Source organism: Xyrauchen texanus, chromosome 29 (assembly GCF_025860055.1).
Source record: "Xyrauchen texanus isolate HMW12.3.18 chromosome 29, RBS_HiC_50CHRs, whole genome shotgun sequence".
Lineage (NCBI taxonomy): Eukaryota > Metazoa > Chordata > Actinopteri > Cypriniformes > Catostomidae > Xyrauchen > Xyrauchen texanus.
This window is the reverse complement of record NC_068304.1, coordinates 36,410,894-36,436,157: the sequence shown is the minus strand read 5'-3', so window position 1 is coordinate 36,436,157 and position 25,264 is coordinate 36,410,894. Positions and strand designations below refer to the sequence as shown.

Below are 25,264 nucleotides of genomic sequence, written 5' to 3'. Positions count from 1 at the left end.
TTTGCATGCGCAGAGTAAGATTTGTGAAAGCATAAATCAAATTGTAAGTGTAAAAATAAATTGCATTCGCACAGAAGGTTTTGTAAATGTGTAAACATATTAGCAATACTTTACTTAATTCATGTGTTGTGAATCTTTAATTGCATATTAACATAAAGTAAATTTGGTGTGTATTTTTCCACGCTTACATATTTTGGCACTGTTTTTTAAGAGATGAGTGATACGCAGAGGAACGAAACTGAGCCATATGAAGAAGAAGCTGTCTGTCTTGACAGAACAGTGTATATTGGATTATTTCTGGAAATATTTATGCCACAAAAACAAGTCATTTACACATTTACAGTTGTTTATTTTACACATACAGAAGGATTCTATGCGGTCAATCCATTTTGCTGTTCATGACACCCTTTCTTTGCTTGCATACGGCTGATTGCAGGTTTCCAATGTTTTAGGCCATGTTTAGGTGGAAAAACAGTGCCAAATTGTAGGCCTGGGAAAAAAAAGTCAGAAGAATACACACCAAATTTATTTTGTGTTTACATGAATTACACTTATGCAAAGTTCAAAGCATTAAAGTATCGCTAATATTTTTTTCTTACACTTGCAACTTGATTTACACCTTTATTAAATGTTCTGTGCACATGCGATTTATTTTTACGCTTGCAATTTGATTTAAGCTTTCACAAATATTAATCTGTGCATGCAATTTATGTTCTATCACGCTTGTAACTTTATTTACGCTTTTACTCTGCACATTTAGGCACTATTTTACCTTCATACCTGAAGTTCTATAGTTCTTGATCATGTGAGGTTTTGCCATTAGTTAACTAAATTCAATAGCCTGTGAGGCCTACATGATGCCAGATGAAAAGGAAAGTTAAACTTCCATTAGCGAAGAATCTCAGTACTTCATTTGATAATAGACAACCAAAGTGAAATGATTAGATGTGGAGAAACTGTGAGAGAAGTATCGGGTAGTCAAGGTTACGGTCTGTTTTCGAGAGACAGAGCTGCTCCATAGTGCCACCAGTTGAGAAAGGAATAGTTCACCCAAAAGTGGAAAATGTATCATCATTTCCTCACCCTCATGTTGTTCCAAACCTATATGATTTTCTTATGTGGAACATGAATAGAAAACATTTAATGAATATTTTGGTACATGGATAGTGCCAGAAGTCAGAATCATAAAAGTAGCCCATGCTGCTCATGCATCATATTGCTAGTCTTCTGAAGGCATACAATAGCTTTTGGTGAGAAACTTCATGAAAGTTTAAGGAAAGGTTCACCCAAAAATGAAAATTCTCTCATCATTTACTCACCCTTATGCCATCCCAGATGTGTATGACTTTCCTTAATTTGCTGAACTCAAATGAAGGTTTTTAGACGAATTTCTCAGCTATTTTGGTCCATAAAATGCAAGTGAATGGGTGCCATTATTTTTAAGCTCCAAAAATCACATAAGTCAGCATGAAAGTAATCCATAAGACTCCAGTGGTTAAATCAATGTCTTCAGAATGGATTTAGTAGGTGTGGGTGAGAAACAGATGAATATTTAAGTATTTTTTACTATAAATTCTCCTCTTTCACTCTCACATTCTTTTTCTTGTGTTTTTGGCGATTCACATTCTTCATGTGTCGCATGGAGAAGAATTTCTAGCAAAAATGACTTTAATATTTATCTGTTTCTCACCCACACCTATCATATCACTTCTGAAGATATGGATTAAACCACTGGAGCTGTTTGGATTACTTAAATGATGGCTATATGTGCTTTTTGGGGCGTCAACATTTTGGTACCCATTCACATGCATTGTATGAACCTACAGAGCTGAAATATTTTTCAAAAAATCTGAATTTGTGTTCTGCCGAAAAAAGAAAGTCATACACATCTGGGATGGCATGAGGGTGAGTAACTGATGAGAATTTTCATTTTTGGGTGAACTATCACTTTAAGTTCATTACATTGTATGCCTTAAGAATACTTGCGATATAATGCACTAGCACGGTTTGGAACAACATGAGGTAAACAATGAGTAAATTACGACCAAATTAAAATTTTCGGGTGAACTATTTCTTGAGTATGTGTGTAACCCTTGTTGTGTTGTTGTGTTTGTTTGGGACAGTGCTGCTGGTGAAGCAGGCCTGGCCCCAGACGGCATCAGCCCAGGCAGATGGCTCCTATGACCTGGCCATGGACGCAGGCTCAGAGAGCAGGCAGTACCAGGCCTCATCGACAGCATTCAGTAAATATCATTACTGTATATTAATCTACTGTAACTGCTGTGTGTTCCCCTATTATAACACGCACACATTCACACCGTATGTGCAGTACTGTAAGACCCCCACCAAATACTGTAGAAATATTTGTTTTGTCTGCATCACTTACATATCTTTACTTAAATGCCGACATACCTTAGTCTTCTTTGTTTTTACATAAGCTAGGGCTGTTGATTTAACGTTTTAATTTTGTGTGATTAATCATTAAAAACATGCATGCAATTAATAATGCCCCCTGACTTCGACATAAATTCTGTAATAAAAGTATAAATGTTCCTACCATAGGAGCAATTCAAGCATGTACATGTGTTTTTAAGAGCCTCGTCAGTAGGGGGCAGTCGAGGACGCCTCAACAAAACTCACAAGTAGCGCAGCCACTGAATGGGAGCCGATCACACAAGATGCGTTCTTGACAAAATACAAGAATCTCGAGACATGATTTTCAAAGTTTCAACTACTTTTAACTTGACACAGCATCCTAGAAATGCAATGTTTATGACGCTGAAAGCCAACAAGACACCCCAAAAGCATCTAACGCAGACTGTATGCAAGAACGTCCTTTGAGAACAGGACAGATTGACGAACTTGATGCAGAATGGATCGCTGTGGACTGTAGGTCTCTCTCTGTCGCACCACCATCCGTAGTCGGCCTTTATTACTCTCGGAGGCTTAATTAGCCTGATAAGGGACCGGGTATGTATAATCACAACCCGGACCAACCCTCCGCCCAGTCACAAAGACATCCCCAGATATCCCAATAGAAAGATTTTGTCTGTTTGTGCTAACTTGGACAATTTTGTTACCAAAGTATAGCTAAGTAAACCAACAGAGCTGATGCAGCATATAGATGCTGTATAGAGAACACACATGACCTCATTTTGAATTCTGTTTCCCCCCAAATGCACACCTCATTTAAAAGACCTCATTGTTACAAAATGACATTCAGGCATGCAACTTAGTGAGACTGTATAGCTGTACATCAAAATCTCACATTGCATACAGGAGACATGCTGTCTGAGATATAATGTTTCATTCACCGTGGACAGCAGAGCTTGAGTCGAGATAGCATACATTGGAGGAATAGTCAATCATAAAATGAAAGGTGTGGGATTGCATTAGACCGAAACGGTTTGGGAAAGGACAAATTAATCTGAGGTATTGTGTTGGTAGTTTGTTTCTTCTCCTTCTTTTTTTTTTTTTTTTTACATAGTAATTGCTTATAGTGTCAAATACTGGATCTTGGAAATTCTGGAAGTTGTTTACCTTGGGTAAATCCTGGGATATATTGTTCCATGCTACTTATATGTAATTCTGGGTCATCAGGTTTTGACATTTCATTCTGTACATCTGTAAACCATTGGTCAATGTTCTTATTGCATATTTTTAGGTTAAAAAATGTTCTTGATTGGACAAGAACAGCGTACAATAAGCATGCGACTGAAATACAATTTTCAAACTTTGGCACGCAAAAAGCAAAATGTTCTTTGGCCTTAAAGTCTCCTGAAAAATACAGTACTACAAAAAGTGCTCAGAGGAGCATTTGCCTTCACTGTTTGAATTGTTTCATAAACTAAAACTGTACAAGGCACATCAATATTTAACTACATTTACATTTATGCATTTGGCAGACACTTTTATCCAAAGCGACTTACAGTGCACTTATTACAGGGACAATTCCCCCTGGAGCAACCTGGAGTTAAGTGCTTTGCTCAAGGACACAATGGTGGTGGCTGTGGGGATAAAACCAGCAACCTTCTGATTAACAGTTATGCACTTTAGCCCACTACACCACCACCACTCCTAATTAGATAGGTAAAGTTTGTCATGAAAAATTTACCTTGTCTGAAAGTTTAACACTAATAAAAAAAAAGTAAGTTAAAGCCAATTAATGGCCTTGTTTACATTGACATTTTTGTATTTTTATGCAATTGGATGCAAAAGTGATGGCCCGTTTGAACATTCCATTAATTAGAATCGTAATTCTAATCAGTTAAAAAAAGAAGTCATAGCAACCCGAATCAGATCAACCTAAAATCCTTTGCACACCAAAGGCGATGCAATTATAAGAGACGAATCACCGCCGAATGGCCCTTTCACATCGAAATTGACGCTAATGTCCACCGTAAGCCCATTCACGCCTTTACAACAGGTGGCACTAATCGACAAGCAATTTTACTCAACACACCATTTAGCTGGTCCACCCTCCGCCCATCATGGATGAGAAGAAGAACCAACTACTTGGCAAGTTTGCAAAATAACCAAAGACAAGCAAACAAGTTCTCTAGCGAGCAGATCGAGAAAAGACAACAGATTTCTCGACAAGCTGCTGCAGAGACGACGATTGTGTAGTTGATTTGCTCAACATTCGAGACACTTAACAAACTTCAGTTTACCTGCTGGACAAGTTGACTGGCAGTATTTTCATGTGTGATGATTAATAAGAATCGAGTGTAAAAACAAATATGAATGCTTAAAGCATGTTATCAATTTAAACAAGAGAGATTATATGCCACTGCCACGCATACTGTATATACTTGTGTTAAGTACATTTGTTTAAAATCTCTACGTAATGCACACATGTAATGACTGTTAAAACAAATGTTTGATTGTGTCTATTGCCATGTACATCTACTTGTGTTATGCATTTGCTACTGCTTGTTATGAATTAAGCATGCCATTTAAATGCCCCAAGAGTCTATTTAATGCACATATTATAACAAAATCCCAACCAACAAAACCCATTTTCAGTCTGACCCATTATTAGATACTTTCAAATTAACTGCTGCTAATGACTGTAAATGAAACCACAGCTGTAAAGATTGCATAATATTTTTGGCGACACCACCACCGTTTGGTATTAAGCAGGTATTTTGATACAAAGATATAGACACAGAGTGTATTCAGCAATAGTGTTAATATTAAGAGAATCCATAAGAGATTTTTTAAGGCATTTGATACAAATGAAATACACATTTAGGATTTTTTCCTCAAGTTACTTCGGCGTTTAATGTCTGTTTAAAATGGCTTTCTGTGCTATAGCTCCACCTGTTCCAGTGGTTTTGTTAACTGTAGTGGCTCCTGATACGTGATCCAAAGCTAATATTTTATTGGTCTGTGCCTTTCATGGCTGGGCGAAGAAACGAAAATCAACACACCATAAAAAAAAAACTTTGTCTTGTCTGTGCGCTAATGTTCGCTCCAGGTGTGAATGCCTTGTGAGGAATCCATTGTTTCAATCCAAAATGTTCATTGAGGCGAGCAATCGTGCGGGAAACCTACTGCATTTGGTGTGCAAAGGCTTTAAAGGTCTGTGTCAAGTTTAATAGATGTAGTTTGAAAGCTCTAGGAGTTATTTTGGTATTATTTCAGGGATTTTGACAAAGCCTTTAACCATGTCTGTAGAATAAAGCCCACAGTATACTTCAGTCAGACTTGAACGCTAGGCATCTGCACAGAGGACGCATGATGCAATTTCCTCATCAGCAGATTGCTCAACCACCAAAGGTGTAGCCTGATTTTTCTAACCGTATGTGCATGGAACGATTTGCACTAAAAGTGGGTCCACAAGGTGGCAGTACTCACTGTTGAGCTATTGCTTTCATGAAGAAGCACTTGCAGATATAATTGCTAGTAAACAACAGGAGACGAAGTTGGAATCAACAACAGTGGATGTGCACGTCAAGAGTGCATGTGTCAAGAAGTCAGGCATTTGTGCATTTGCGTAACTCGAGTCTGAAGGAATATAAAGACATCGTTATGGCTCTAAACATAGTCCAGAATCTCATAGCAGTCGTAGCGTGACGGTTTCAACCACCTGTGTACGCCTGCACAGTTCTTTAAAGGCTGAGCGTTCGACTGTACCCAGACGCTAAACTCAGCATCAAAACCGAAAGTGTACTTTAGCCTTAACAGTATGCTGACTTTGTCAAGCCAACATAATAAGGTAAGCATTGGTTAGTTTGTGATTGGTCTGACATCTGTTGCAAAACAACCAATGCTAACATTGCACTGTATTTGCTCACTAAACACTGTATTTTATACATTTCGCACCATAACTTGTGGTTAGCACTGCAAAAGCGCTGCTTAATGTAGGGTTTAAAGCACGCTGAATACAGCATGACATTCTTACCCACGGTTAAATGTATTGTAAACTAAGAAGGTCTCAAAGAATATTTTCTTATCTCTCTCTTATAAACAGCTTCTGTATACCCAACACATGCTACATTATTATGTGCCTTTTACCACTTCATTGTCAACAATTCTGCAATAAAATATTGGCGATTAAAGACCCTGACAGATGGTGTGTGTGGAAAAAAAGACAGACTGTGTGCGTTTGTTTGTTTGGGTGTGTATGTGTGTGTTTCATAGAGTATCTGCTTTAGATCATGACTGATAATATTTGACACACTTTTGTTCCATTTTGTACAAACATTTACCATGGTAACCAAAACTTATGCTAATAAACATTGTAAATACAGTTAATGTTACTAATGCAAAACCCCAATTCAGGATCTCTTTTAGTGATAAAAGCTTTCAGAATGCCGTTTTAAATCATTTCCTTGGTGGCTAATACCAATTTACCACAGTCTTACTCTAGTAACTATTGTGTTTTGTCTGTAACTATGGTTACCATGGCATTTTTAAGGTGGACACACTCCTAATAATTCTTGTGTATTACCATAGCTCACCAGAAGATGGCGGCACTTAATATTTTGGAAACCAAGCTAGAGCGCTTTGTTTGTGTGATTTTTTTGATACTTTGTACCCAACGGCACCTCTCTTTCTTTTTCTGTTTCAGGATATACTGCAGGAACACCTTATAAAGTGCCCCCCACTCAGAGCAATGGAGCCCCTCCTCCCTACTCCCCATCCCCTAATCCGTATCAGACGGCCATGTACCCCATTAGAAGTGCCTACCCACAGCAGAACCTCTATGCTCAGGTATAAAACCTTATTAGAACAACTGGAATAAGATGGTAACCCATGTTAAGCATAATCATTTGTGAATAATTAGTCCTCGAATGTATGACCATTGGCATTTAAAATTCATAACAATTGTTTATATATGTGAATCGCAAATTATACGTAATAAAACATGTTGTCTTCTCTTTAGGGTGCTTACTACACACAGCCGATGTATGCTGCTCAGCCTCATGTAATCCACCACACCACCGTGGTTCAGCCCAACAGCATCCCTTCTGCCATCTACCCAGCTCCTGTACCCACGCCACGCTCCAATGGCATGGCCATGGGCATGGTGGCTGGAACAACGATGGCCATGTCTGCCGGTAAAATGCGCAAAAATTATAAAATTATTAATTAAAGCCAAGAATACCAGGGCCAGGTTGCAAGAAATCCCTTGGATTCAATGATACGGTTATTGTCACTAAGGGTTTTCTCAAATTATGGGGTTTCTGGCAAACGACTACTGACCATTTCTTTTTCAAACATGTGTATTTCAAAATGATTCAATGAGTTTTCTTAAATCGACACATAATACTCCATAATGGTAAAGCGGAAATATGTTGTTGAAAAATAAACAGTGAAATGTTATAAAAATACAACTACTGAAATATTTTAAGTATGAAAAATAAACAGTAAATAGACAGTGCTTCCTTTTGATGCATTCCAACAGGGACTTTGCTGACTACCCCTCAGCACACTCAAATTGGAGCACACCCTGTCACCGTGCCAACATACAGACCCCAAGGAACACCTGGGTACAGCTATGTGCCACCTCACTGGTAGAGCTCACCTGCCGATCATGTGAGTCCCCACCCACATTACAAGTTCATACTGGCCCACCCACCCAGTTAGACAGACAGACAGATGAACGGATGCATAGATAGGTAGATAGATGATTGACAGACAGACAGACAGATGATTTATAGATAGATAGATAGATAGATAGATAGATAGATAGATAGATAGATAGATAGATAGATAGATAGATAGATAGATAGATAGACAGACATATGATAGATAGAGAGACAGACACATAGATAGATAGATAGATAGATAGATAGATAGATAGATAGATAGATAGATAGATAGATAGATAGATAGATAGATAGATAGACAGACAGATAGATAGATAGATAGATAGATAGATAGATAGATAGATAGATAGACAGACATATGATAGATAGAGAGACAGACACATAGATAGATAGATAGATAGATAGATAGATAGATAGATAGATAGATAGATAGATAGATAGATAGATAGATAGATAGATAGATAGATAGACAGATAGATAGATAGATAGATAGATAGATAGATAGTTAGATAGACAAACAGATGATAGATATAGGGACAGACAGACAGATGATAGATAGAGAGACAGACACATAGATAAATAGACAGACAGACAGATAGATAGAGTGACCGACACATAGATAGGTTGACAGACAGATGATAGATAGAGAGACAGACAGATGGATAGATAGACAGACAGATGATAGACAGACAGACAGACAGACAGACAGACAGATAGATAGATAGATAGATAGATAGATAAATAGACAGACAGCCAGATAGATAGAGTGACCGACACATAGATAGATTGACAGACAGATGATAGATAGAGAGACAGACAGATGGATAGATAGACAGATGATAGATAGAGAGACAGACAGACAGACAGACAGATAGATAGATAGATAGATAGATAGATAGATAGATAGATAGATAGATAGATAGATAGATAGATTTTGTATTTGTTTGTAAGTTAATTTGTTTCTTTGTAATTTAATATGTTTGGAAGTTAATCTGTTTTTATAAGTTAATTTGTTTGTTTTTCTTTTGTACAGTAAGTTAGTTTGTTTGCAAGTCAATTTGTTTGTAATTTAATTAGTTGCTTTGTTTGTTTCTGTACCCAGGCTGTGATAATTGACCAAAATGCTTTCTACAAGACTTCTTTATATACCATTTGCGAGACATGTTGACCAACGTTAAAGCTCCATAGTTTCTACATTAAGAGCAACATTTGACTCACCTTTTTGTGAATGTTAGTAGAGAGCAGTCACTGAATTGTTGTTTTCTTTTTCTCAATTGCAGATCTGGAGTCAAACATTGTATGCAACTACTCAAGTCTTACATCGGCGCTCTGTACGCAACAGAAACGTGCCACGTCTGTTTGCAAGAACAAAAGAGAAAAAGTGCAAGGGTCACTTTATGCATTCTTACGTGTTTTTGTAAAAGCTGCTTTTTTATCTTTTATTTAATTTTTCTTTATTCTCATTTTTTGGGATGATGTTCTGCATTAGTTTATTTTAATTCTCATTGTTCCATTGTTACTTCTGTATGAACTCCAGAATGATTTCGACCAATCACGCCTATTCAAACAATTTGTCTTTTGTGTTCAGTATAAACGCTGGTGTGTAGGAATGTACCGATGCAATATCAGCACCCCTCGGATCATAATCATCCAATTATGCTGCCAAATTTTGAAACCTTTAGATATTAGCACTGGTTTTTTTTTTATTTCATATCGTATTTTAATTTTGGCCTTCCCAGTTCCCACACAAAATCTTTTTTTAAGGACATTTAATTTCATCAGTTTTCCCTAATTTCATTCATCTTCTATCCTCGATAACAAGGTTGTCTTCCAGCTTGTAGCTGTTCATGTAGATTTGTAAGGAATATATCATTCGTAGGGCCGTGCAAACGTGGTTTAACCTTCATTAGAATATCAAGTGCATACAGTAATCTTAATTATTTACTAAATAGATAAAGTTAGCGTGAGCCGGTTACTTTACAAGCTTATGTGTCAGGTTAGCGTAAGCTTCTAAACTGTAATGTGTATATTCGATTTATAAAAAAGTGCACGCATGGGTGCTCTCGTAGGGAACGTGGCGGCACGCAAGCATGCGCTCATGGTGAAAACAAACAAACACGGTTTGTGGCGTAGAAAATTGAGAAGAAAAAAAACGATCAGTGGCACTTAGCAAGAGCCTCTGGTGTGATGTCATACCAGTGGCATTAAACCTAATCAAAATATGTGCCAACTTTGAGGCCAGACAGGATGGAAGCTACTTTAACAGAATGATTAGGATTGCATACAGGATTCAAAGGGATTTTATCGCAACATAGAGAGCACTAAAAGCAAAAGAAAGGAAGAGACTTACAAACAATTGTGTAGCATTAAAGGGACAGTTCACCCAAAAAACGAAAAATCTGTTCTTTTAATCTGCAATCAGCTCCAGGATTAGAGTGGGTCTCATCTAACCCCTGTTCCTCTGTGAATTCTTGGGCTTATAGGCCTGTAGTGGCACAGATTTTAGGAGTAGAAATGGAGTTGTTCAACGCAATAATCAAAACGGCCTGCTTGAATGGCATTTAATCGTAACTTACAGCATTTTTAGAGAGAGAAAAGAACGAATTTTGATTTCCTATCCCAAGGGCCTCGCCTGTATCCATGACTAGCATACTCAGAAGTGACATATCATGTATTCTATGAAATGTTATCATATGAATCATTGCACAATGACAAATAGACATAACTTAATAACCAATTATACGGTACACTCTCATATTTAAAGATGTAATTAAGAAAATCAAGCATTTACTCTATGAACCAATAGTCTTGGTAATGTCTCTGGAAGTAATATTATTGTCCATGCAAAACAGTATCGCTCTTTTTGTTATGTTTGTTGGCTAATCAACCACTATTTCGATATAGTTAGCTCAAAGTGGGGAGAACTGATTCTCTGATCTTATGTGAAAGTTATAACGTCTTGTAATGCATGTGTCATGTGGGTGAATGCAGTAGTGTAACCAGATTGAAATGATGCCCATATGCATGGTTGCATCATGTTGAATTGCAGCTTATGGGTTGCTTTAAAATGCATTACGTTGAAACACAATCCCTTCCATGTTCAATTTAAGTAAAGGGAATGAGTAATGGCATAAGACACAAATTACAAAAAATTAACCATTTCTTGCCATTTTAAAAATATTTTTATGACAAATTAGCACATTTTCATAAAAGTCTCATTACCATAATACGTCCAGGCATTTTATATTTGCTTTTTTTGTAACTGGTAAATGGTCTGCACTTATATAGCGCCTTTTTAACCTTAGCGGTTTACACTGCGTCTCATTCACCCATTCAAACAACAATGATGGCAGAGCTGCCAAGCAAGGCGCTAGCCTGCCATTGGGAGCAACTTGGGGTTCAGTGTCTTGCCCAAGGTCACTTCGGCATGTGGAGTCATGTCAACGCCAACCCTGCGATTAGTGGCCGATCCGCTCTACCACCTGAGCCACAGCCGCCTGTTATTTTCAATGATTCTCATTAAATCTTCTGTACTGTAATACCTTATTTTGCTGTATTACATAAACAAATACAGCAATACATTAATAAAAAATCTGTATAAATTAAATGATGTACAATAAGTACTTTGCATTTTAAACAATATATCATTCTTAGTGAGAATTATGCTTAGAAATGTGCTGAAGTGTTACGAATATAGTTTCATGAGGCAACAAATCTTAATAGTTCCAAAACTGGCTTCATTTCCATTAAGCAAAATATGTTTTCTTCTTTCTTTCTTTTGATGTTTGGGGTGAAATACGATCCGGCATGTTCTTGCCAGTATTGCTGTAACTTTACCGTATTAGGAACCAGAATTATGTTCCCCTTAATTTGAGCAAATCTGTTTGGCCAAAGCCAGTATGAATCAGTCGTTAGTTGCAATATTTGGTTAATGAAATAGTTTATTCAAAGGCCCAATAGCACATCAGTATAACAGTTACTAGTTACATCTTCAATTATCAACTTTAATATGCATAATATCATCAAGACGTAATTCATATTAGTCAAGCCAACCCCATTTTTTCATGTAGTTCCTTTAAAAAAAAGAAAAAAAAAGATAATTGAATTTTGATTGTTGATTATTGAATAAGATCCTATTATTCTACTCACAATTTGATGAAATTGTCATTCTTTCCTTTTACGCTTTTAAACAGTATTATAGCAAACAGTAAACCTTTTTTTTTTTTCGTTTGCAGCCAATCATTTTGCATTACAAGACTCTATTGTTGCAATTGATCACTGTAGTCGACATAATTAATCACCCACTGGTCCGAGACCCAAACAGACCTATATCGGACCTCTACACTAGGGTTGGAGTTATCGCAGAAGATTTAATAAAAGGTTGATTCAAATGAAAGCAAGTTACCATCCACACTGACATGTAATTTAGGCGCTTTTTCCGTAAGTGTTATTTAAAGTTTGAATTAATGATTGATGTTCATTTTTCTTAAATAGAAGATCTTTATAGTGGATCTGGAGTGGAGTGATACAGTCCATGTGGTTGCGAGGCTTTTCAGAGCACAAATCTTCAAAGGGTTTCCTCTTCCTGTTCTTTTATTTTCCTCGTCTTTCACATCGTCTTTTCATTGAAAAGTAAAGGGGGACAGACTTTGGCAGTCTGCAAATAAGAAAAGAATAGTTAATAAGGCAAAATTGTTGCAGATACTTATATGAAAAACATTTTAACATGGGGTCATCATAGTTTTGTTCACCCAAAAAGGAAATTCTGCCATAATTTACTTGCATAATTTTGTTCCAAAACACAAAAGGAGATATTTGGCAGAATGTTCACAGTGCTTTTTCCAAATAATGTGAGTGAATGGGAATGGACGCTCTCAAACTCTGAAAAGGACACAAAAGCACCTTAAAAGTAGTCCATATAATTTAAAATCTGACAAATCAGAAGTATGAATAACTTAAATTGCATTTTTTTTTTTTTTTTTTATACAAAGCTTTAATATGGCTTCAGAAAACTTGGAATATAGTGCACACAGTTATATTGACACTTGTATGCCGCTTTTATGTCTCTTTTGGCGTTCGACAGCATTGGTCCACATTCAATCTCATTATCTGGAAAAGATTCTGCTAAACTTCTGCTTTTGTGTTCCACGGAAGAAAGAAAAACATACGTATTTGGAACAACACGAGGGTGGGTAAATGATGACTGAATTTTCTTTTTTGGGTAAACGGCCAACAGGTCTACTCTGATATGTTTATGCACACCACACATCATTCCAGTGGGGGCTTTTGGTGTATATTTCCATCTTAAATAGATTGACCGGTTTTATTTGCGATATCAGGTGGTCTGTTAGGAATCAATAGTGAGCAGAGTTGAAATTTGCTCTGATGTGGTATGGAAGAACATTTGGGTTTTCTGTTTGATTCTTTTGAAATATCTTTTGATGTTGATATTACAAACCCATGCACTGTTCAGTTCTTTTCTTTCAGGGCATCAATCAAACGATTGTTTACTAGTGCCCGTGATGCATGCAACGGGTAATTAGCTCTAGTGAAGTCAGTGTCACGTCACCAGTCTGTAAAGGTATTTCTAAAGTAATTGTGGCAATGGTTTCACATTCTTGCTGAGAACCTGTCAAATGTACCATAGGCTTTGACACAAACAAAAAAAGGGGTTGCTATTTCACGGTGTTGCTTATAGGAGTGTAACACTACTGTTTAGGACAACAGCTATTTGTGTTTGACCCATACAGAATAAAAGACTTAGTTGTTTGAATTCTAAATGTAAAGCAAAAAAGGGGAAAGTCTTCCAGAATTTATCTCCCTTCAGTGAGTGTTAATGACCCCTTGCCCCATAGTATGTATCACGCACTACAGCATGGTTCTGGTACCATCGAGACCATTCCTTCATGGTTCTTGCAGGTCAGAGCTAATTTTCGCCAGCATGGTCCAGACCGTGTCATTCAACCTTTCGAGCAAGGAGTCCCACACCAGGCTTGTGAAATGAAGTGTAAATCTGTTTTCTTTTTTTGGGGGGGTGTTTGTTTGTTTGTTTATTTTGAAGATCAGTTAGTGATCTCTGTGACATAATTAAGCCAAGTTTGTAATTGTATAATATTTACTGTAAGATGTAGAACATTCAATAACTATTAAAATCTTTCCAAAAAAAAAAATACCTGCCCAACTTGTGTTTTTCTCTATTACACACGTATATTAATATAAATGGATGGATGTTTTTGCCAAAGTCAATTAAATAAAAATGTTAATTAAAGTTGTACCCTTAAATACATGTTTAAAGGGCTTTTAGTAGTTTTTTTTTTTTTTTTTTTTACAAAGTTACCAAACAAAAGTGTTTCATTTCGAACTTGGTACTTAGCTAGCTAGCATTACTGTCATAGGCTAACAACTTGCACGTTTACTGTAGTCAGTAACCTAGCATAACTAGCTACCGGTGATTAGAACATCTTGCACACATAAGCAAATAATAAAAGCTGGTGTTAGCCGTTTAGCTACCCTTCTTTAAAAACCCTCTTAAACCAGCTGTGAGCTAAACCAGCTTGACGTGACATCGTATTCAAGTAGCAATTGTTGCAGCCTCGAGATCTCCAAAAGGGCTTTGGGTACTCAGAAGGGGGGGTTGGGCTAGCTCCAAAAAATTGACATTTCCACACGCTGTTATGTTAGGGAAAGTATGGAAGCCCTGAACCGCAAGGTAGGGAAAAAAATTGTGTCTCAGTTCCTTCCTGAGCTTAATGACGAGTTTACACTTCACGATTTTAAGCCTGATTTTCACTCGCTGACAGTTTTGTGGAGACCGCCGACAAAAGCCCGAAATCGTAGGCAAATCGGAGCTCGCTCCCGTGAGCGAAAATCGCAATGTATGAATTATCACAGACGCGATTTGAGAGAAGCGCCGATGTCAGCGAGATATCTAGAATGTTAAATATCTGGACCTGTCTGCGATTCCAAATCGTGTAATGTGAAATATGTTTTGACTTAATACAACTACAGCCAATGAGAGAGCAAGAAACGGGGCACGGGCAGTTTCAGTGGGAGGAGTCCAGATGTACCTGCAACATCAACTAGCATGGCTGCGGTATCAAGAAAGTGTCATTGACTTTTCATATTCAGGTACTTTTTCATATTGTAACCAATAAAATGTATGATGCCTTTAGGCGATTAAAAACATACACATCACATTCTGAAATGCATAACATATGATCATGCATTTGTTTTCGTATCTCATCACTTCTCGCCAGGCAGAGTCGTCGGGGATTCATCAATAGTGAAATGTTTTGTAATGTGTTCACTCCTGTTGCCGATATCCGTTAGCTACGACTAACGCTATGACAAGACGGACAGCTGTGTTATATGAACGGTACCACGATCCGACGTTTTTAAAAATCGTGTAGTGTGTAGGAGGCATAAGTCTTACATTTTGTTTCTTCAAATGTTTTTTTTCTCTCTTCAAAAGATTTTTTTTCTCTCTTCAAAAAAATGCATGTGGTACCAACCTTGGCCACCAGGTGCCACTATCAGTAAACATGTAAACTTTTAATGCTTTCTCTGTTGCTATATAGTTGAATAATTCGTGTATTATTTATTTAAAGGTTTGCAAACCTTAATCAAGACAAAATTAGGTTACATATGTTTGATATGGCATTCGTTGTCGTGTAACAACTGACGTAATTTTTTTAATGGAAAGTGTTGGTCTTTCTAAACACTCGTCTGTGTTTGCTCAGTGTTACATGGTGGAAGCGAAGGAATGTATCTAGGAAAATGGGAAGTATGGGGAAATTATTATTATGTCTGTCCTTTTAAAGTGTTAGGAGTACATCTGGTAATGTTAATATTGTTGTAAGTAATCTATTTTCTAAATGAAATGATCATTTATAAATTAAATCCTCGCGACTGAACGGGGATGTCATGTGCAGACTTTCATGGTGGAATTGAAATATAATCATATATTTTAATATATCAAGTTGCCTATGCTTTTGAGGTAGTAGTAGCTATAGTAGGCCTATCATTCCCCGGGTTACGTCATGGGGAAGATTTTTATTATAATATATATTTGATAGAATTATGGTCTAATTTTACATTTTGTGGTTTTGATTATTAGTACTTTAGCAACTTGATTCATTCTCCGTGTTAGGGGTTCATCTGGTAATGTTAATGCATGAGTCAGTAGACTAAACGCACATTCAACTGGACGACTGCAATGGAGATATAATGGGAGATACTTTCAGGGATTGAATGAGACTTTTAAGAAAATACGTTGTATTCGTTGTACGAATTGTATCACATTAATACATTTTCCGCCCAGTTTATCAAAATGTAAGGATTAATGTAAGGATGTAAGGATTCATATTTGGATATTTATTTGACATTCTTCATCTGGAACTCTTCACTTCTGCAGTAGACAGTGTGTTTCAAAAACAGACAACTTGTTATATTATAATATATTATTATATTTAAATTCCACCATGAAAGTCTGCACATGAAGAGAGAAAACACTAATTCTGAAGAGAGAATTCTTTTTTTTTGGAAAACATAAAAAAAAATTTAGGATGAGAGAAACATTTTTTAAACTTAGGCTCAGGAATGAACTGACACTATTTTTATTTATTTTTTACTGTTTTTTTTTTCCCCACCTTGCGGTTCAGGGCTTCCATAGGAAAGGTTTAGGTTAGAGGTTCTGTATATTTTAGTGGTGGTTTGGAGCTCCTGCCCCTTTTTGGAACTTGGTCTGCAATTATATCCGTCTTGTCATTTAGTGAAGTGAGAAACATTGATTACAATGGGAGCGATTTACTGTTGTCTTGTCCATTGTATATGGTGTGAGGTCAACTTCGGATGGTTTAAAGGAGTATTCCTGTCTCAGTCAACAGCATTTTGTGGCATAATGTTGATCACCACACATTTTTTTTTAGAATTATTCCTCCTTTAAACTTGTGTCAAAGTTGAGAATCATCTCTCTGCTTCAGCTGTTGTCATGGGAGTAGTTATGAGGATGTTCAACAGAGTCACAGTCTCGAGAACCAGGTACAGTGCCAGTGCACCACAGCAGCCCTTGAATTCAGGATTCTCATAGATCAGAGTGAGTTCTGTCTTGAGTTTTGCCTTGTTCAGCATAGGGTATGCGTTCACAGTGATGGTGTCGCAGACCTCTTCATAGAGCCTCTGCTTCTCCTCTTCTCTCAAAGCCGTTCTGGGTCTTTTGGCTCCTGTTGCTACTTGCAGCTGCTGTTGAGCGGAGTCCCTGAAGGCAAACAGACCAATGTGTTTGTTAGGCTATGTACAGTACTGTAGTCTATGTGATGCACAGGTATATGCAATTTATCCACGTCTAGTACAAATATTTCAGTTCCACTTAAAATGGGCAGGGATGAATAAAGTCTTTAGTGTATAAGTTAGTCTTTGTGACTCACCTAGACTGGATGTTCAGCACAGTATACAGTATATAAAGTAAGCTAGATTACACCAATGGCCATATATAATGAGAATAATGTAATATCTAACACAAATGCAGTCTCCTTTCATGCATACATTTTCAAATGACAAAGCTCTGCTTTGAGAACGATAGAATGATATTGATTAATCTTACCTTATGGCCTGCACACTGTTTGTGAAGCTGTCAAGGGCACGTTTGATGAAGACAGCATCGATGTCCTTCTTCTGGAGTTTCTGATACAGAGTATCGACGTGGGGCATGATTTTGTGAAAAAGCCACAGGAAAAAAATGTAATCTTCATCATGTAGCATCCTCACGTAGCCATATGCCTCTCTCACGGTGGGCTGGTCAAATGAACCCGTTCCGATGGCTTCAAAACATTGCATGAGGTCGTCTCGATTCTCATAGACAGTGTTCACAACTCTGCTGTTGATGTTTCACCGTGTGGATGAAGTTCTGGGCAGTCTTAGTGCAACAGTCTGGTCAAGAATGCTGGTCATTTGGGTGACCGGGAAAAAAAAGTTGCAATCACACTCAGATCGGAAAAGAAAATATTAACTTTTTTGATGCGAGAAGTAGCTTGCTGCATGATCAAATTCAGCTGATGCTCATAGCAATGCACATAATGGGCATTCTTAAAATGCTCACGCACCTTTTGCTGCACACCAGCCTTCTCTCCCCTCATCACACTGCACCAGCTGTGTCTGTGTAGAAACGTCCGTGGTCTCGTCAGCTTGGATGGAAGTTCGCCGACTTCACATCCTCCACAATATGTTCCCTCATGACCGCCAACATACACTCCAGTAGCTCGTTTTGAATGGTCTTTGATGTGTCTTCGAAAACTTTAGCATTTTTAAGATGCTCACCAAACACCTCATCTAACTGTGCCACGAAGTTGACCAGTCCAAGAAAAATACCAGTGTTGGTGGAGCCCTCAGTTTCATCTTTGCCTCGCAAAGCTAACTCAAACACTCAAGCAGTGCTGTCTGCCGTGCCGCCTTCAGGGTGAAAGAGTAGGCAGGGATAGCAGAAGACTGCGTTGACTACGTCGCAGCCTGCTAGCCAGGTTTTTCCCAATTATTGGGAAATCCTCGGATGTAGGACTTTCCCCGTTTAGTAGAAACCTTTTGAATGATTAAATTTGGTCTGGGAGGTCCTAATTGTTTCGTTGACAATTCATATTGATTCGTTCGCAGACTAAAATGAACTTCTTTCAAAGAGACAATCGAGTTGCACTGAACGCTAGCCATCTTGACAGTAGTATGTTAATTGATTGAGGCTGCTACCCGCTCTTTTCTTAGTTACGCTCATGGTTACGTTACGTATGACGAAAGCGCGTAATAGCAAGCCCTCCCGGAACCCATAGAGATTGTAGTGAATGCAGTCAGGTCATCATTGGTTATTAAGTTCTGGCTGTACATTATCCCGCTTATTACGTGGCTGATTACTGGTGTGGTGGTGGTTTAGTGGGATAAAGCACATAACTGGAGATCAGAAGGTTGCTGGTTCGATCACCACTGCCACCACCATTGTGTCCTAGAGCAAGGCACTTAAATCCAGGTTGCTCCGGGGGAATTTTCCCTGTAATAAGTGCATTGTAAGTCGCTTTGGATAAAAGCATCTGCCAAATGCATAAATGTAAATGTAATATAGTTGAAAGTATTCTATTATGTGAAGAAAGAGACCATGGAGGGATACAAGAGACTACATGAAAGTAATACTCCTAGGAAATTATATTAAATTAAATTATACAGTTTAGTGTTCATTTTACCAAAATATTTTACTGTAGAATGCTGCGATTGACAAATCAGAATCAAGTATTCCAGAGAGCTGGGTTATAAAGACTTATATGGACCCTTTTACTAATGTAGGCAGCGTAAATCTTGCAAAAAAATTGTATCTTTGTGTGTGTGTGTGTGTGTGTGTGTGTGTGTGTGTGTGTGTGTGTGTGTGTGTGTGTGTGTGTGTGTGTGTGTGTGTGTGTGTGCAAATTGATAGCATGACTCTTTATGTTATATTACTTTCGCATTATTAATAATAATAATCATAATAATATAAATGGGGCTTCAAATACAGCTGCTGAGGGAGTGACAGTAAATTTGGCTCCTTTCTCTCATCTGACAGTTGTAATCCGTCCTCTTTCTTTTGCTGTTGGAGCAAGTGTGAACACAAAAGTAATATTTGCTGTGGTCATCCATTCACTGCTATAGAAATTTACCCTGCTATAGTTTGCCCTGCTTTACCCATGTAACTGTGTTCCAATCCCGAAAAGGGTCCATAATGTCTTTTGCAGCAAACCTTCGAAAGCGCATGTACGCACACCAGCAGATGTGGACCAGTGTTTTCTTAAATTCCCCCAAGAATCCAAGAAATGTTTCATTGGTAGTCTAAATCAAACCTCGCTTTTAAAGGGAAGCACAAGTTCCTGATAGAAAAAAAGTCTCAATTTCTGTATGCAGGGCCACCACAGGAGACATTTAGTAGTTGTTGTTTTCCAGTGAAATTCCATTTCATATTAAATCTGTCCAAAAAGCAAATTAGAAGTCATTTCTGAGTAAATTTAGAAAGAAGGTAATGACCATTTCTGTGGGAAATCAGTCTTGTGTCCATTTCCTGCCCTAATCACCCCAGTGCTCACAGCTGCATGGACCCTCAATTCAATTTACTCCATTAATTTGCATTAGTTCATGTGTGCAGAAACAAACATTAATAATGGGTTTTGTGTAATTGACAGGTAATGATGACTCTAAGCCCTGTGCAGGACATCAGATAGCAATGGGACTGATGGGGAAAGCAATTAACAGGTAGACCATGTAACCTACTTCAGATGCATTTAGATGCTAGTGGTATCTGTTGAGAAATAAGGCCGATATCAATAACGCCTCATCTTTGGACCGTGCAATGAAGGATATGATGCCACAGTCTTCTGTTTCAATAATAAATCAAAGTAAAAGCAAAATAATAATCCATTCTAAATGTAAAAATGTATAGTCTACTAGGGCTTGGGGAAAAAATTATCGATTTTCTGATGCATCACAATCTTTAGTTGAACGATTTTGCTATTAATTCTTAAATCCCAAGATCAACCTTTTACTAAAAGGGGAGTTCTCTACAATGCAAGTATATTTCAGTTCAGCATCATTTCACTGCCTATTGAGGGTTAAACTTTAATTTGATGTGTAATGTGTGTCCAAAGACCAGATCCGTGCAACCCATTAGTCACTGAATAATGTATGTTTTTCCATTTCTTTCTTTGCAGTCAATTGTTGATCAAAAACAAAACATAAATATTTAATTCTAATAACTAATCATACGGATGAGGTAAAGAAGCCATTCAAGTCCTCTGTGGTTAATATGCACTCATTAAAGAACAGGCGGTTTTCTTAAAGAGATTTTCCAATTTTCTAAATATCAATGTATTTAATTATAAATAGTATTAATTATGCATCAAACAATAAACATGTAAAAAATATAACATATATATATATATATATATATATATATATATATATATATATATATATATATATATATATATATGTAATATAATATCATTTACTGATGGGATTCATGAATCTGTCTATTTTAAAATGCCTAAATGTGACCAAAATTATGAAATATATATTATAACTAATTATATATATATATATTATAACTAATTTTATATATATATATATATATATATATATATATATATGTAGCCAGTTGGAAGCTCCCTTGTATAATTAACAGCATAAGCTTGGAGAGGAGTGCTGCAGAGATGGCTGTTCTTCTGGAAGGTTCTCCTCTCTCCACAGAGAAATGCTGGAGCTCTGTCAGAGTGACCATTGGGTTCTTCACCTCCCTGACTAAGGCCCTTCTCCTCCGATCACTCAGTTTTGCCGGGCAGCCAGCTCTAGGAAGAGTGCACTGTATAAGAACTAAATCAATGTTGAACATTGTATCTCAAAAGGAGGACAATGTGGCCCCCCATGTGCTACTTAAAGAAATAATTCACACAAAAATGAAAATTCTCTTATTGTTTTCTTACCCTCATGCCATCTGTCTATGACTTTCTTTCTGCAGAGCACAAATGAAAATTTTTAGAAAAATTTGTCAGATCTGTAGGTTCATTCAGTGTAAGTGAAGGGGTGCCAAAATGTTGACGCTCCAAAAAGCAGCATAAAAGTAATACATACAACTCAATTTTTTTAATCCATGACTTCAGAATTGATAAGACTGGTATGGGTGAGAAACAGAAACAGATCAATATTTAAGTAATTTTTTGCCCAGTAGATGGCGATATGCATGAAGAATGTGAATCACCAAAAACACAAGAAGAAAGTGAAAGTTAAAGTGGAGATTGACTGAGCAGGGAGGAGAATTAATAGTAAAAAAAGGAATTAAATATTAAAGGGGTCATGACATGAGAAACCAAATTTGCCTTGATCTTTTGGTATATAAGAGGTCTTTGTATCATTAAAACGTCCTGCAAGTTTAATATTTTAAGACGTCCTCCCCATTCTAAACGAATCATTTATTTAATCAAGCTCAAAATACAGCTCGTTCTGGATTCATGGTTAGAAGTGACGTGTCGGTTAGAAGTGACGTACCAGCGTTTGCATATGACCGCCTCCAGCACAAGATAACTACGCTTTAAGCGCAAGACAACTACGCTCATTTCAGTATCGCCGTCGCCTCACAAGTGTTCAGTCGATGGACAGCGAGCTCTGACAGAGACTACTTGTGCACAGGAAAATTACGATGCCACACAGATGTGCTGTTCCTGGCTGTGGTCAAACAAAACCTCTGAATAAGCTGCCGAAAGATCCAGACGTCAGGGAAAAATGGATGCAGTTTATTTTTTGCGGACGTTCCAGTCACGGCAGTGTTAACTTAAGCGTTTGTTCTGTACATTTTAAGGATGACTGTTTTGAGAACAAATCTCAATATGATGCTTTCTTTGCCAGAAAACTGTTGCTCAAAGATAAGTCCGTGCCGACTATTCTGGGAACAACGACGACGCAAACTGTAAGTAGGCTAATCTATTTTAAACTTTAAACTACTTTTTAAAGCGCAATTTCATTCATTATGAATAATCACAGTGTTTTTACTTAGTTTACTTGCATATTGTTCTGGCTGGGGCGTCAATAATTGATACATAGGCACTGACGTTAGCCAATCATAACAGTGGGCATTAACACTGAAGTCTTAAATGGAAAACGCCCCAAAACAGACTGTTTGAATCAGAGGATGAGAAACAGGGTGGGAAAAGGTCATAAATCACTAGATTTTAAAAGTTTTTCTTAAAAAAAAATATATATTAATACTATAATTGCACCTAAGGGAACATAATAATACAATAAAAAAAACCATGTCATGACCCCTTTAATCTGTTTCTCACCACATCTATAATATTGTATCTGAAGACATGGATGAAACCACTGAAGGCACATGGATTAGACAATGTTTATGCTGATTTATGTGATTTGTGGAGCTTCAATATTTTAGCACCGATTCACTTTCTGGACCAAAAGAGCTGAGATATTCGTCTAAAAATCTTAATGTGTGTTCTGCAGAAGAAAGAAAGTCATACACATCCAGGATGGCATGAGGGTGAGTAAATGATAAGAACATTTTCATATTTGGGTGAATTATTCCTTTTTAAGTGTGATGTAGCCCCTGTACCAAACAACTTTTCCAATGAGTGCGGTACCTCCTCTATTGTGCAGGACATGACGTGCCAAGTGATCCTGCTTATTTAGCATTTCTTTGCATTCCTTGCATTTGAACATGTTTTATGCACAACAATAACACTTTGTCAGCATTAAGGGAAATTTAGACCGTACATATAAACTGATTTTAATGTAATTGTTTCATACATTACGATTTAAAATGGTAATCAGTGTATTGAAAATAACTTTTTAATCTTTTAATTTCTGTTATCATGTCTCCCTTTTATTTTTTGGAATCAGATTCATGTAGTGTTTATCATAGATAAGTGATGGATTTTAAGAGTTGGCATACAGTGTTCATTATAATGGGGCATAGGTTTTGCAACTCTGTACTCAATGCTCTCTACTCATGAGTACTTTTAAATGAGCTACTCTTTTACTCGTACTTGAGTAGTTTTAGGACAGCTACTTTTAATCTACTCACACTAAATATTTTGGGAAGTAACAGTACTTCTACTTGAGTGTGATTTTTCAGTACTCTTTCCATCCCTGTTTTTAATAACCGAATATCACACTGAAAGTGTAGCATCATAAAAACACACAAACAAACACACACACACACGCGCACACACAGAGCAGCTGCATGTCTCTCTCTCACTGGTGTCCCGGATCCTCCTTATCTCTCTCCTGCTGATTGGGCACCTCAGCACCTGCCGTGCATCCTCTTGGCCCATCCACGGCCACGCCTTTCTTCTCTTCACACATGGCCAAAAGACAAACAGCAGGGTTTGAAAAGAGCATTCTGACGATTTTTTGAGCATTTAAGCCATAACCCAAACCCCTAACCACAACCATAAAGTGTAATTCTGTACACAAACCTAAACCTAAACATGATTTTAAGAGGACAGTCACTGTTGTGTAGCCTACCACATAAGAAAGAAAAAAAGAAAAACATGGTCACAGATCTTTTCTTTATTAAAAGTGTTTGATAGGAGGTTAGAAAACAATTATTCATGCATTGTGTCAATTTGAAATTGTGTTTGTTGATTGGATATAGTGTGTATGTGAATAAAAGTCTTGTGCCATTTGATATTGTACAATTTCACCATGTTGTCCAAATGATTACGAACTGTCATGAGACAGTTGGCGAAGAAGCAGTATATGGACTTTTCACCGACTACTGCAACCGTGTTCAGTAGATGAACATTCGAAAAAACATTAACGGTTTGGTTAATCCTGTTGTTGAAAGTTCACTTGAATCCATCTAATGTTGCTAGATGCATCCAGAACTGGTTCCAATTATACAAAGGAACACTGAACCATTTCCTAAAAATAGATATGACAGTAACTGAAAGACTTCTTCTGAAATATGTGCTTACATTCACAGGAAATTCCAGGAAAACATTTTTCCTAAACACAAGATCATGGTGCATTGTTACAATGTTGCCAAATTTAGAGAATTTCTAGTGGACCACTCAATTTATGTCAAAGTTTTATTATTACTTTATATATTCAGCTGTTTTGATTCACCATGTTTATATTTCTACGGCCAAAACAAACTAAATTGAAGATGTCATTATTAAAAAAAAAGTTATATATTATATTTTGCAACCTATAATCCAAAATTGAAGTCTAATCTCCAGATACATTTCTGAAAACATACTGCAGTAAGGCTTTTTCCTACATAATCTATTAAGACCTTTGTTGCAACATTAAATCCTTATTGTATGTGCAATGCAACATTGCTTTGGTTGTGTTTATGGATGTCTCAAGAGTATTTACTGTTAAAGGTATTAGATTTCACCAAGTTTTCTCATGCCCGAAGAACTGCTGTAACTTGTTTCTCAGGATTACAAATGAGCAGATATATTCCATGTTTGAACATATCCCTTAAAATCAGTCTGCACACTTGTAACGGCTGGTTGTGTCTACTGCATGTTCAGCTGTGTAGGAGTAAAAACGTTAACTTGTATGGTTTAAACAGAGGACATTTGGCCTGTAGGGCAAAATACAAAAGAATAATTTGTAGACTGACAGTTTACCAACTGGTAAGATGATATCAACGATATGATAGCAAACCCCATTCATGCAAAATCCTTTATGAT

General features: G+C 37.1%; 1 protein-coding gene across 4 annotated transcripts in view; it reads left to right on the top strand.

Moving 5' to 3' along the window:
• LOC127623110 (protein FAM168A-like) overlaps positions 1 to 14,086 on the top strand; it is a 62,917-nt gene extending 48,831 nt beyond the window's left edge. For 3 of the 4 annotated variants that reach the window (XM_052097367.1, XM_052097364.1, XM_052097365.1), the window contains 5 exons: positions 2,124 to 2,243; positions 7,076 to 7,218; positions 7,391 to 7,565; positions 7,913 to 8,043; positions 9,338 to 14,086. In XM_052097367.1, coding sequence (XP_051953327.1) covers positions 2,124 to 2,243; positions 7,076 to 7,218; positions 7,391 to 7,565; positions 7,913 to 8,025 — 551 coding nt within the window. In that variant the 3' untranslated portion in view covers positions 8,026 to 8,043; positions 9,338 to 14,086. The remainder of the gene's footprint in view (positions 1 to 2,123; positions 2,244 to 7,075; positions 7,219 to 7,390; positions 7,566 to 7,912; positions 8,044 to 9,337) is intronic. The other variant, XM_052097368.1, reaches the window with a different exon arrangement.
• The last annotated feature ends 11,178 nt before the right edge of the window (positions 14,087 to 25,264 follow it).